Below are 14,371 nucleotides of genomic sequence, written 5' to 3' on the forward strand. Positions count from 1 at the left end.
AGTGTCACAAATAAAATAAAAACAGTTGAAAATGGGGAACATAATATACAATTGGAAGGGGTACATACAGCATTGTGTAAACAGAGCTATGTCGCATTGTGACATTTTATATAGATTTTGTGTGAAATGAAACCACACATTTCATTTTGAGTAAGAGCTTGACGCCGTCATTCTCTGGTCAGGAACCTCCTTCTTTGGGGAGGAGCGCAAAGTTTTTTTAGACAGGGAGATGGGGAGGAACCATAGGGGAGGACCGATCACGCCACTAGTGCTGATTGGTGGGGAGCTCAAACACACTCAACCCGCGCTTTCATACGTTTTTGTGATTGGTGGGGCGCACACAGACTCTGCTTTTCTTTCTTTAGTTGAAGCTATAAAAGGTCTCGCGCGCCTCTCAACCAGCACATTTCTTCGAGCTACTACTCCAGAAATTAACCAACTACACGATGTCAGGACGAGGGAAGACCGGCGGAAAGGCCAGGGCGAAGGCAAAGACCCGCTCATCCCGTGCTGGGCTCCAGTTCCCTGTGGGTCGTGTCCACAGGCTGCTGCGTAAAGGCAACTATGCCCAGCGTGTCGGTGCAGGCGCCCCCGTCTATCTGGCGGCTGTGCTCGAGTACCTGACCGCTGAGATCCTGGAGTTGGCTGGAAACGCTGCCCGCGACAACAAGAAGACTCGTATCATCCCCCGTCATCTCCAGCTGGCCGTCCGCAACGACGAGGAGCTCAACAAACTCCTGGGTGGAGTGACCATCGCTCAGGGCGGTGTGCTGCCCAACATCCAGGCTGTTCTGCTGCCCAAGAAGACCGAGAAAGCCGCCAAGAAATAAATCTGCTTTACCCCTTTGACAAACCCCACAAAGGCTCTTTTAAGAGCCACCCACTATATCAATACAAAGATTGAATCCTGTAGAATGTATTGGTGCTCCTTAATCCCTTATATAAACTGACTGGATAAGCACATGCAATAATTTGCCGCCTGCACATATGTAATGACTACAATCTGTGCCTATTTAATTATCATACGCCAAAACGTTTTTTTCTTTTTTTTCTTGTCATGTCAGCCACAGCCATGCATTTTCTGTGTGGGGTAGGTCTATTAATGATTTGTAGACGCATGGCAGTTTCTTAGTGTTGCATTAATTACGCCTACATTCAAGTGAAAGGAAGATGTTCTCGTCCATACGATTTTACGGTTTAATGTCACATTGTTATATGAATAATATATTAATTGGTGTTATTTATGACAAGAGTTATTGTTCTTATACACCAGAACATACATTGTTGTGTCATGTTATTTTGTCACTCAAGTAGAAATGTTTATATTTTCTATTGTCTCCATACTCATAAAGCAATACATTTCGCTGGAAACGTGTATGCTATTCCATTATAGTTATTACAGCAGCTCCAGTGTCCCCCTCCAATCGGTAGCAGTGATGTATGGTACATCCCCAAAGAAGGAGGTTCCTGACCACTGACCAATCAGAGAAAGACGGCGTCTCAGAGACGCAAATAAAAGGCCGCTGTTTGCTCTGTTTCAGCTATTCCGTTTTCAACTTTGATAAAAGGAGCCATGGCAAGAACCAAGCAGACCGCCCGTAAATCCACCGGTGGCAAGGCGCCCAGGAAGCAGCTCGCCACTAAGGCCGCCCGAAAGAGCGCGCCGGCAACCGGTGGAGTGAAGAAGCCTCACCGTTACCGCCCTGGTACAGTGGCTCTGAGGGAGATCCGTCGCTACCAGAAATCCACCGAGCTGCTGATCCGCAAGCTGCCCTTCCAGCGCCTGGTGAGGGAGATCGCCCAGGACTTCAAGACCGACCTGCGCTTCCAGAGCTCCGCCGTCATGGCTCTGCAGGAGTCGGCCGAGGCTTATCTGGTCGGTCTGTTCGAGGACACCAACCTGTGCGCCATCCACGCCAAGAGGGTGACCATTATGCCCAAAGACATCCAGCTGGCCCGTCGTATCCGTGGAGAACGTGCTTAAACTATTCTGTCACTGTCACAATCCCAAAACGGCTCTTTTAAGAGCCACCAAATGTATTATTTGAAGAGCATTTTTCCTGCTGTTTATAGGGTAGACGCAGACATGGTCTATACACCTACGCAAGAGGCATTTGAGCACATTTCAGGCATGAACTTAGTCATTGCCAACACAAGGTAGGTAATATATCCACGCAGTGAGTGTGTGATGCCAGCGTATGAGGAACTCACTTTAAGGTGGTTATTGTTAATAAACTACATGCAATCTGTGTGTCAGTTATTATCAATATAGTATAAATAACTTATCAAAACCCGGTATTTCTTACCCAATTGGATCCTTTATAATTTAATTTATGCAGAAGGCAAGCGAACTGCATGTGTCCTTTTTAGGGCGTTTCTATCTGCTGTATGAAACCTTTGGTCCATCCTTGTATCATATCCACATTTAAAGACGGACAGTTATTGGACAGCTATTGTTAAAATCAAATGCATACAATAGCTGTCTCTAGGCATTGTACTGAGACACAAAATAATGTTTGACTTTATTACACTTCAATCCTCTGTCTATTATAAACATATAGCCTAATACCATTATAATATGCTTATAACACTGTATAATTATTGTTATAAGCATTCATTATTACTCATAATACATTACATTAACACAAACTATAATTACTTACACAGTGAAGTATTATATTGGGTCTTGTATGCCAGTATCGGTTCTATGCAGTACAGTGGCATCCAGAGAAAAGACCATTTGAGTGGATTGATACGCCTGCATGGTTCACTCTGTCAAAGCCACCTTTGCATCCTCTGCACGTGGGATTTATTCCAAGGGTCTTTCTTCTGGATGTCATTATTGTTATTAATTGTACTTTATACACGGTGCTGGATCAAAAAACAATCAACTTAATAAAAAAGGAAATTATAGGCCTATTAAAGCTCACTTATTATTAGTGTGGTGGACTATAATAGTACTTGTCTGTCTGTCTGACTTTCTTTCTTTCAATCTTTCCAGATGGACTTTATTTTGTCACACTACTCCTCCCACTGTTTTGTCACGTGCTTGGGCCATATGACACATTGACCGGCTTCATATAGCGACCTGTCTGCTTGCATTTTGCTAAGAGATAAGTTATATAGTTAAAAACTGACATCATAGATGTCTGATGTCATAGACCACATGAGACTGACATTCCAAAATATGGGCTTAATGTTGATGACATCAGGGATCTCCATATATGGGCATATGTCCAACTCAACAATTTCAACAATACTAAACTTTCTTACCGGGACAGTGCACGGTTTGGAAAAGTACAACAACAACAAAATCGCTCAAATGTCTCAACCTTTTCAGGTTGTGACCCCTCCAAAGTAATCATGAACCGCCGACTCCCCAGTACACCCTGAAATGTGACTTGTTTGACTTGTTTCCACAGATAAATATTATGAAAATAGACGATCGACAAGCTCACAATGAGCTTGTAGATCGCTTATTTTCACAATGCCTCATATATTATTTTTAACAATTTGACCAATGTTTCTGTCATTTTTACTGGACCCCCCCCATAAATAATGTGTTGAGAACCACTGAGACTATAGGTCCTGTTTACTAGAAGTTGAGTATGTGTCCTGTTGACTAGGCCTACAGAGTCAGAATGAGAATCATCTTTATTGCCACATCACAAGTTTACAGGTGTAAAGACGGCTGAAGTTATTCGTTTTCTCTCTTGTTCGACCCATCATTTTTTATTTTCCATAAGATAGGGTACAGTGGTAGGGTGGAGCAGGACAGGTAAGAAGTAAAGAAAATAACACAGGACACATATAAGTTCAAATATTCATTGTATACTTAAATACTATATACTTTGTTGTATGACAAACACAGGATCGAGAAACTCACAACACATCACAGTGTAACTGATTGTTCATTTTTGACATATGCCTTTTAATTGCCAAAAGAGGCCATGAAAGTTGTTAAAGGTGCAACTTGTAAGGCATACCAGGGTGGGGCGTGCATTTTCAACAACGAGTTGCATCGTTACAGAAGGCCGGTGCAACAGTGTAAGACAATGACCTTCCCCTTCTGGGACATTAGATATTCATAGTCCTGGAATGAGCCACTTCTGTACAAAGCTCTGAATCATTCATGACCCATCGTCCATCTTTAAGTAAGGGTTTGTGTGTAGATCTAAATAGCATGTCTATCAGTGTCTTCTCAAAGTGGAGATTGGGGGTTGAAGAGGTCTCCACTGCATCTGGGGGAAAAGTTCAGAATATATTTAAATAATTGTAATCAAATTACAGAGTTAGTAGAATTGTATCTAACCCTACAGTAACATCCTCACATGGTTATTTTATACATAACGCTGAGTGAGTTTAATTGTGTGGCTGGTCTAAAAACCCATTAACAAAATTATAGTTTATTTCAGAGTGGAATTTTGATTAGTTTCCCAACCATAACAAACATAACACCACTACTGTCTGTTATGGCATTCCACCGTCTTTTGTTGCCATGGTGATTGAGTCCATATCTGTAAGTTTGTATTGTTATTTGTGTCACTAATCCACTCTGGGGGGATACAATTGAAATATAGAAACTGTGATAAACACTTGAGAATCTTTACACAATGTCTTCCCTTTGGGTTTTGTTAAGACACTCAGTTTGGAGTAAATTCAACCATTGATGAAAGTCTTTAATACAACTTGAACTGTTCACCATACAAAAAAGTGTTGTTATTTTTTTTACCACTTTTAAGAAGAACACTGTACAACAAAGCAATTACATTTTAAACACTTTTGGGGGAAATGTATACACACACACACACACACACACACACACACACACACACACACACAATTTTTTTCATTCTGTTGTTTCCCCACTACCTGTGGTCACTTCTCGCCCTTAAGGTGTTTTACTTACTTACTATTATTATTATTACTATTATTATTTTTTATTCATGGACTTTCTTAGATTTGTTTGTGTGTTTGTTCTAAAAGGTATTGTAAAATGATTTTTAATGTAGGAAAAGAAAATGGAATTTTACTTGAGTGCAACCCACAATTGGGTCCCGACCCACTGTTTGGGAAACAGGGATGCCAAGTCTACAAATGACCTGGCATCTCTAATTGACATGCTTTCTATATTACATGTTAGCCTTTGCATAAGACCGCAAGGTCTTCAAGTGCTACTGTAAGTCATGTCACTAGCAGAGGTCAGTATTTGCAATGTTACAGGTGTTTTATGAAAGCAAACAAAGTGACCCAGGCATAACTATTTATCACAAACAGTGATCAAACAAATGAGAAAACCCAACTGAAAATACACTTGTACAGGGACATTTCACTCACCTTTGGGTTGCTGTATTCAGTATTTATATAATTGATATTCATTTTATCAGACACACTCCTAAACCCATTGTAACTTCAAACTCATTTTAACCATGATAGATTCATCGACTCCTGGCACCCAATACGTGAACAGGCAGTGTTTTTTTTCAATATCCTTTTTGAGCTGGGCAAACCACTCCTATAAGTGGCTGTGCGTGTGTCCGTAGCCTTTTTCCTCAGCGTTTTGCCATAGTAAAATGCGGGGCAAACCGTTCCTATAAGTGGCTGTGTGTGTGTCCGTAGCCTTTTTCCTCAGCGTTTTGCCATAGTAAAATGTGTGTGCGTATCATCATGTTTGTCTAGTGATGTCATATGTCTGTAGCCTTTTTCCTCAGCGTTTTGCCATAGCAAAATGTGTGTGTCCGTAGCTGTGCGTGTGTCCGTAGCCTTTTTCCTCAGCGTTTTGCCATAGTAAAATGTGTGTGCGTAGCATCATGTTTGTCTAGTGATGTCATATGTCGTATGTGTCCTTTTTCCTCAGCGTTTTGCCATAGCAAAATGTGTGTGTGTGTAGCATAGCCTGTAGATCCTAGACTTAAATCCTAGTCTGAAGATGTTATGCAAGCACGACCACCGCTCACTTCACATTGGGTGTGATTATTTCATTTATTTTGAATAATGTGGGGGAAAAACGGAAAGAATAAATACAAATAAAAATAAACACAGCCTGCTTTTTCACCAGAAAAAAGATGGGTGTTTTCATTGAATCTATCGTGGTTATAATGGAGTTAGAAGGAGGGAAATGTATATAAAATATGCAAATACTGAATCAAGCAATTCAAACTGTCCTGTGTGTTCCCAAAAGCCTGATTAGACAATAAAATGGCAAAAAGAAAAAAAAGTGAAATATATCTTTAATGTTAATTGCTTGTCCATGGCTATCATTGAATAAATGTAAATGATGAATGTGTGGAATTAACTGAAACATGTCAGCCAGAGACTGCGTACATATATATAGACGCCTGAGGCGAAAAGGATTTTGGGCGAACTGACTGGATTTCCTTATAATCACTATCACACAACAAGAGCTCAACAGAAATGACTTTTTAAAAAAACTTTATTGAAAATTGGCAGTTTACAATAATTTTAAGCAATTACATTCTTGCAACAAATCAGTTATAAGCATGTAATTACATTAAAATAAATAAGTACAGGAAATACATGAAAAGGCATTACTTTTCTTTTTTTTTATCCCCACTTATTTTTCCAACCTCAAGTCCAAAGTAGGCCTTTAGATTTAGATATAGAAAAAAATATAGAAAACATAACAGATAATATTATAAATATAAGGGCAAATTACAAGGATAAATGACCAGTGCCCTCTCACAAATGTCCATGCCACAGGGCAGGCCAACAGCAGCACTGTGTTTGTGCTTGAAGGCACACAAAACTTTCATTTTAAAACAAACCGCCTTGCCACAAACGATCTGTTATGCTTTTATTCCAAAGCCAGACCTCTCAGCTTGCTCTGCAGCAAATATGGAGCAGGGTATTCTATATTAAAAGACTTAACAGAGGAATGATGACAAAATACTTTCCTTGTAACAGTGTATAGCTGAGGTTTTAAACGTCTCAAAACAAAACGCAAGACTTCTGAGTGCTCCACATGATTTGATTATGAAGTGAAACTTGTAAGCTATCTGCTACATTTGTTATTTGACTTTAATCTAGATTTCCATTTGTATTGTATTTGATTTTAGTTGTGGAGAAAACACAAGTGTCTCAGTATTCTGCAGCACACAGAGCACTGCCCTAGTGGGTTGAGTCTACATGGTTCTCACGCATCCTTTAAGTTCCACCCCCTCCTCCTCTCTCACCATCAGTCTCCCTACTCAGACTTTAGTTCAGTGCACCTGAAATACTAACCCGAAGAAAATGGCAGAAGTCGCCCCGGCTCCAGCTGCCGCCGCCCCGGCCAAAGCAGCCAAGAAGAAGGCCGCCGCTAAACCCAAGAAGGACGGTCCCAGCGTCCAGGATCTCATCGTCAATGCTGTGACAGCTTCCAAGGAGAGGAGCGGTGTATCTCTGGCCGCCCTCAAGAAGGCTCTGGCCGCCGGTGGCGTCGACGTGGACAAGAAGAAGGTCATCGTTAAGAACACCGTTAAGAGGCTGGTAGCAAACGGCACCCTGCTTCAGACCAAGGGCTCCGGTGCTTCTGGGTCTTTCAAACTTAACAAGAAGGCTGAAGCTAAGGCAAAGAAGCCCGCTACGAAGGCAGTCATTGCCAAGAAGCCGGCAGTCAAGAAACCCGCAGCGGCAAAGAAATCTCCGAAGAAGGCAGCAGCCAAGAAGCCCGCAGCCGCTAAGAAATCACCCAAGAAGGCAAAGAAGCCTGCAGCTGCAAAGAAAGCTGTAGCTAAGAGTCCCAAGAAGGTGAAGAAGCCCGTCGCCGCTAAGAAAGCACCAGCAAAGAAGGCGGCAAAGCCCAAGGCGGCGAAACCCAAGAAGGCAGCCGCCAAGAAAAAGTAAATAAAAAAAAAAGAAAGTGAATTGTCCTGTTTACCCCACAAAGGTTCTTTTAAGAGCCACCCACGACTTCAATGAAAGACTTCCATTTTAATAGTCTGTGTGTGTGTGTGTGTGTGTATATATAACCCCCCCCCCCCCCCCCCGGTATATGAATGTGCAGTAAATATTAAATGCGTTCTTATAATTGTTTAGGATCTTGTTTCCCCAAAGCTCAATATCCAACCACAGATTCTTATAGCCTAGAACCATTTGATTAAAACAACAGGCCTACATTGGCAGTGCAATATAGAAAACAATTGGCGCTAAAATGGAATGACAAAATCCCGATTAGGCTAAATTGAGAATACTAATAGGCTACATGGTTTCACTTGATTTAAATATTCCCCAACTACTACCCTACGGATTGATGGTTGATTTACATCTATAATAAAGTAGACTACGGGGAAATAAATGTTGACACCCATAGAATTGCTTAGGACCAAAAGACCAATATGGGATTTTATTACCATGTGAAATAATTATATTTTCACTGATATACGGCAATTCAATCTATAACATAGCCTAAATCATAATAAGACAGACTACAATGTAAACATGACATTGTTAATGGTTAAATGGTTAAATCTTTTAATATAAATAGGTGGCTCTTAAAGAGACGTTGCCCTAATGTGCTCCAAATGAGGACGTAAGGGAGGACAGGCAGACCGCTCTGCATTGCAACCCCCACCCCCACACCTCTCTAGCGCGCGCGCGCGCGCACGCACACACACACACACACACACAAACAAAAGCCCCCTTTCAACTACAGCTTTAGCGCCACACTATACACAACTGCACCACATCGACATTTTCCATTACACAAAAGTACCCCTATCGGTAAGAAACAAATTGACCCTTTTAACTATATAGATTAATAGTAATACAATATAGGTACATTTGTATTACAACTACCCTAATTATAAGGCACTATAATGGATCACAACAATCATAATAGGCTACAATAGAATCTGTATTACATCATGTATTACAACTATATCCTTGTGGTCTAAATGAAAAGTCAGTGAGTGAGCAATCATGTGTTTGGCCTAGCTTAGTACCACTTTCACACCACTCTACCCAGATCCTTGTAGTGGAAAACCTGGCACAAGCGGGCGGGGGGCCCCCACACTGGGGCCATATCAGTGGGGAAGGGGGTAAAGACAGCAGAAGACTGAAATAGTTGAGACTTCAATAAACATTAAGCAACCTGTATGCTACTACTACATACAGACCTACTGCACAGTATGAAACAGAGCTGATACCTTTAAATACATTTCGAGTAAAAAAAATGCTGTTATTTGTACCCTGTATATAGCCTATATAAAATGTCACAACGCGACTGAATGCTGTACCCCCTCCAACTGTATTATGTTCCCCATTTTCAACTGTTTTTATTGTATTTGTGATACTTGCTTTGGCAATGTAAACGTATGTTTTCTCATGCAAAATTTGCAAATAAAGCTCCTTTTTTTTAAAACAATATGATCCTACCGTTCTTGAATTTCATCTACACTAAGTGGAAAATATCTTTACTTTAAAAGATGGGTGGCTCTTAAAAGAGCCGTTTTGGGGTTGTGACAGCGAGAGTTTAAGCACGTTCTCCACGGATACGACGGGCCAGCTGGATATCTTTGGGCATGATGGTCACCCTCTTGGCGTGGATGGCGCACAGATTGGTGTCCTCGAACAAACCGACCAAATAAGCCTCGGCTGACTCCTGCAGAGCCATGACGGCGGAGCTCTGGAAGCGCAGGTCGGTCTTGAAGTCCTGGGCGATCTCCCTCACCAGGCGCTGGAAGGGCAGCTTGCGGATCAGCAGCTCGGTGGATTTCTGGTAGCGACGGATCTCCCTCAGAGCCACTGTACCAGGGCGGTAACGGTGAGGCTTCTTCACTCCACCGGTTGCCGGCGCGCTCTTACGAGCCGCCTTAGTGGCGAGCTGCTTCCTGGGCGCTTTACCGCCGGTGGATTTGCGAGCGGTCTGCTTGGTTCTTGCCATGGCTTCTTCTAACTTGGTTGAGTGTACAATGTGAAAACAGCGCAAACGGCTGCCTTTTATTAGTGTCTGCAAGACGCCGTCATTCTATGATTGGTCAGTGGTCAGGAACCTCCTTCTTTGGGGAGGTACCATAAGTCACTTTCTACCGATTGGTGGGGAACACTTCACACTTCACGCTGGAGCTGCTGTAATAGCTAATACTATGGATGGAATACCACTGAAAATACATTGTGTGTCATATGAGATATGACAAAGAAACAAACGACACAAGGATGCTTTGTTGTATAAAGAATATGTATGCATATAGTAAAATCATACTCTAATTCATTTTTCCAATTATATCAATGTGATCCAAAGATCTGCCATCACGGACCATTATGCTTATTTGTTTTGTAGAAAGTCAATTAATCCTACAAATAAATACACCAGTAAACCGTTATGCCCAGTTATATTGAATTGTTGACTGAGAGGGCATCTTGTCTCAATATTTAACACGAATGTAATTAATGTGTTAAATCGGCTTTCAATGCAGAATTAACTGAGGCACGATGCATGCAAAGTATTACATTGCCTACGAATGCCAATATCATAATGCTCATGACTAAATGAGCTTATATAAAATATACATGTTTAAGAACTGGGGAAAAACATCTTTAAATTGAACTAGTGGGTGGCTCTTAAAAGAGCCTTTGTGGGGTTTGTCAAACGAATGAAGCAGGTTTATTTCTTGGCAGCTTTCTCAGTCTTCTTGGGCAGCAGAACAGCCTGGATGTTGGGTAGAACACCGCCCTGAGCGATGGTCACTCCACCCAGGAGTTTGTTAAGCTCCTCGTCGTTGCGGACGGCCAGCTGGAGGTGACGGGGGATGATGCGAGTCTTCTTGTTGTCCCTGGCAGCGTTTCCAGCCAACTCCAGGATTTCAGCCGTGAGGTACTCAAGCACTGCCGCCAGATAGACGGGGGCGCCGGCACCGACACGCTGGGCATAGTTGCCTTTACGCAGCAGCCTGTGGACACGACCCACAGGGAACTGGAGTCCGGCACGGGATGAACGGGTCTTTGCCTTCGCCCTAGCCTTTCCGCCGGTCTTCCCTCTTCCTGACATTTTTTAGTTGATTTCTGGAGTAGTAGCTCGAAGAAATGTGCTGGTTGAGAGGCGCGCGAGACTTTTTATAACTTCGACAAAAGAAAGGAAAGTAAAGTCTGGGTGCATCCCCACCAATCACAACAAAGAATGAGAGCGCGGGCTGCGTGTGTTTGAGCTCCCCTCCAATCAGCATCATCGTCCTCCCTATGGCTCCTCCCAGAGCCCTGCCCCCTGTCTAAAATCTTTGCGTTCATCCCCAAAGAAGGAGGTTCCTCTGAGTCTGAGGACGTAAGGGAGGACAGGCAGATCATCAGCTACCCCCCCCCCCCCCCCCCACACACACACACACACACACACACACACACACACACACACACACACACACACACACACACACACACACACACACACACACACACACACACACACACACACACACACACACAAACACAATTCAATTCAATCCCCTATTCGTTTTTGGTCATAGCAGTTTACAGTAATATTACTAGTCAACTCTTCTTATCGATATGATATGAGTCTTTCTCTTTGTTTTATGTATTTTCTTATACTATCTGAATGTGATTGAGGAAAAAACAGTGCTATTTGTTTATACCCTGTATAAAATGACACAATGCAACATAAAGTGTACCCTCTCCAGCGGTATATATGTTCCCCATTTTCATCTGTTTTTATTTTATTTTTGACACTTGCTTTGGCAATATAAACGTATGTTTTCTCATGCCAATAAAGCTCATTTGAATCGATGTATATCCAATCCCTATGCTATATGATACTTACTATTCATGTCGTTTTCATGTTGAAGTTTAACACAATATCCAACATGGGTGGTGGGTGGGTTTGCAATCATGTAAGGAAAAGGCAAGGAAAAAGTTTGGATTAGAACACAGGCGAGCTACGATGTTTAACCTTGTAATACATTAAATGTATTTTAGCAGGGGCCCTCTCACATGTGAACGTGGTCCGTGGTGCATAGAAGTAGAATTGAGGATACTCTTATAAAATAAGGTGGTGGGCTCTTAAAAGAGCCTTTGCGGGTATAAATGTGGAACTGACAGTTTACTTCTTTTTGGGGGCTGCTTTCTTCGCTGCCTTGGGTTTGGCAACCTTCTTGGCGGGAGATTTCTTGGCTGCTGCGGGCTTCTTCGCCACTTTCTTGGGGCTCTTTGTGGCCTTCTTCGGGCTTTTTGCTGCTACTTTCTTGGCAGCAGGCTTCTTGGCTTTCTTCGGTGATTTCTTTGCGGCTACGGGCTTCTTTGCTGCAGCCTTCTTGGGCTTCTTTGCCGCGGCGGGTTTCTTGGCGGCAGCGGGCTTCTTTGCTTTGACGGCTTTCTTAGCAGCAGGCTTCTTCGCCTTCACCGCTTCAACCTTCTTGTTCATTTTGAAAGAACCAGACGCACCGGTGCCTTTGAGTTGGACCAGGGTGCCTTTATAGCCCTGAATACATGACTCTCATATACATGAGAGTCATGCTCGAACTTTAACATGAGGACCAGTGGGTAATCGAGCCATCAACGGTTTGCGCTAGGAACGTCAGATTTCAAAAATAAAGTGCTTACCCAAGCCAACTTTGCTAACGATTTGACGCCGCACAACGTTCATTACACGCCGCTCCCCGGTTGTTGAGTAAAAAGCATTTTTGTCCGAAATTATTTTGTTTTCCATTGGACTTCCTCGCTTATCCCAAATGATGATCCAACCTGCGCCTCACTTGTGCCACAGCGCCCCCACATGCTTGGTAGGTGTATTTCGCTGTAACAGGTAGGTTTTCACAGCTTCACTTGTTATAATTCTTAGCTTCTTGATTCTTTTCCCTTCTCCTCCGGTGTTTGCGCTCATGTGTCTCTCTCAAGTAGTCAAGTCAACAAGTGAGAAGATGTTCGGCACTACAAGACAATGTGTTTAGATTCAGTTACAGCCGATAGAGGGCGCAGTTTCGCACTTTGGGGGTAAGCGAGGAAATGACCCGGATGTCCAATGGAAAACAAAATAATTTCGGACAAAAATGCTTTTTACTCAACAACCGGGGAGCGGCGTGTAATGAACGTTGTGCGGCGTCAAATCGTTAGCAAAGTTGGCTTGGGTAAGCACTTTATTTTTGAAATCTGACGTTCCTAGCGCAAACCGTTGAGGGCTCGATTACCCACTGGTCCTCATGTTAAAGTTCGAGCATGACTCTCATGTATATGAGAGTCATGTATTCAGGGCTAGGTGCCTTTAGAGACCAGGCTCTTGACGGCGATCTTAACGCGGGCCTTGTTCTTCTCCACATCGTATCCACCGGCAGCCAGAGCCTTCTTGACCGCAGCCAGGGACACACCGCTCCGCTCCTTGGAGGCGGACACGGCCTTGACGACCAGCTCAGCGACGCTGGGGCCGGTCTTCTTGGGTCGTGGTGCTGCCTTCTTCTTGGCTGCTTTGGCCGGAGCTGGAGCTGGTGCGACTTCTGCCATTATAGTAACTTAGTCCTGTCTTGTCGAAACTTGACACTGACAAACTGACAGTGAACGCGCTGGACTTAAACACCACATGAGAACCATGTAGACTCAACCCACTGGGTCAGTGCTCTGTGTGCTGCAGAATACTGAGACAGTTGTGTTTTCTCCTCAACAAAAAACACATAAAACACAAGTGAATAAAAGTTTTTAAGTCAAAAGAACAAGTGGAGCAGATAGCAGACTAGTTTCACGTCCTAATAAAATCATGTAGAGCCCTAGGGACTCCTGAGTTTTGTTTTGGGACGTTTAAAACCTCGCTACATGGAGAGATGTTGACCAACTTTCCTTTGTTATTTGTCTTTTAAAATATTTCCAACATACATTACCCTGGCAAATATTCACTGCACAGCAAGGGGAGATGTCTGGCAATGTATTACAAGTAAAACAAGTCATCTGTGTCAAAGTGTTTTGTTTTAAAATCATCATTTCCCAGTGTCTGCAAGCACACCTGTCCAGTGGCATGGCAACTTATGAGAGGACACTGTGGTCATAAGCTCCTGTTTTGTTATTATTAATTTTGACTCATTTCACACCTGTAATTATTGAAGAATGGTGCCATTTACAACTAAATACATAGGTCAAACACACAAGACACAATTTAATTGTGTATGTACCACATTTATACTCAAATTGTATGATATGTCTATAAGTAAGGGACCACAATAGCAGTGTTGTTTGTGGATGTAGCAAAACGAATTTGTCAATATACTTACAGTATAGCCTATATATTATGTTTTTTTCCCCTTCCAAATCCATGGTTGTATGTCAAGGCACTTTTGTAGCGTTGTAGGCCTTGGCTTGTAGGCTGAGTTTCACACTGCACAGTGCAAGTGGCCAAGAGGGGTCTGGGGACCACTCCCCAGCAAAATAAGTTCATAATAGTATC

General features: G+C 42.7%; 6 protein-coding genes across 14 annotated transcripts in view; 3 read left to right on the forward strand and 3 right to left on the reverse strand.

Moving 5' to 3' along the window:
- The window catches only part of LOC308284036 (histone H1-like), a gene marked incomplete at both ends in the record, with an annotated part of 44,595 nt that overhangs the window by 1,202 nt on the left and 29,022 nt on the right, over positions 1 to 14,371 (forward strand). For 3 of the 9 annotated variants that reach the window (XM_080724560.1, XM_080724561.1, XM_080724567.1), the window contains one exon: positions 7,684 to 7,866. The exons of 1 other annotated variant lie outside the window; for it this stretch is intronic. In XM_080724560.1, coding sequence (XP_080580686.1) covers positions 7,684 to 7,845 — 162 coding nt within the window. Of the gene's footprint in view, positions 1 to 7,653; positions 7,867 to 14,371 lie in introns of those variants that run through there. 5 more of the 9 variants (XM_080724564.1, XM_080724566.1, XM_080724563.1 and 2 more) reach the window with 4 other exon arrangements.
- Positions 447 to 830, forward strand: LOC308284055 (histone H2A-like; the record flags this gene model as incomplete). Its single annotated transcript, XM_080724593.1, has 1 exon — positions 447 to 830. The coding sequence occupies one exon, from the start codon at positions 447 to 449 to the stop codon at positions 828 to 830; it is 384 nt and encodes a 127-aa protein (XP_080580719.1).
- On the forward strand, positions 1,574 to 1,984 carry LOC308284044 (histone H3.2; the record flags this gene model as incomplete). Its single annotated transcript, XM_080724582.1, has 1 exon — positions 1,574 to 1,984. The coding sequence occupies one exon, from the start codon at positions 1,574 to 1,576 to the stop codon at positions 1,982 to 1,984; it is 411 nt and encodes a 136-aa protein (XP_080580708.1).
- On the reverse strand, positions 9,473 to 9,883 carry LOC308284047 (histone H3.2; the record flags this gene model as incomplete). The annotated part of the gene is made up of 1 exon (XM_080724585.1): positions 9,473 to 9,883. The coding sequence occupies one exon, from the start codon at positions 9,881 to 9,883 to the stop codon at positions 9,473 to 9,475; it is 411 nt and encodes a 136-aa protein (XP_080580711.1).
- Positions 10,604 to 10,987, reverse strand: LOC308284052 (histone H2A-like; the record flags this gene model as incomplete). Its single annotated transcript, XM_080724590.1, has 1 exon — positions 10,604 to 10,987. The coding sequence occupies one exon, from the start codon at positions 10,985 to 10,987 to the stop codon at positions 10,604 to 10,606; it is 384 nt and encodes a 127-aa protein (XP_080580716.1).
- LOC308284040 (histone H1-like) overlaps positions 12,047 to 14,371 on the reverse strand; it is a gene marked incomplete at both ends in the record, with an annotated part of 409,737 nt that continues 407,412 nt past the window's right edge. Inside the window, one exon of the mRNA XM_080724578.1 lies at positions 12,047 to 12,181. Within this exon, the coding sequence (XP_080580704.1) occupies positions 12,047 to 12,181 (135 nt within the window). The remainder of the gene's footprint in view (positions 12,182 to 14,371) is intronic.

Source organism: Nannobrachium achirus, assembly GCF_963921795.1.
Source record: "Nannobrachium achirus genome assembly, chromosome: 4".
Classification (NCBI taxonomy): Eukaryota; Metazoa; Chordata; class Actinopteri; order Myctophiformes; family Myctophidae; genus Nannobrachium; species Nannobrachium achirus.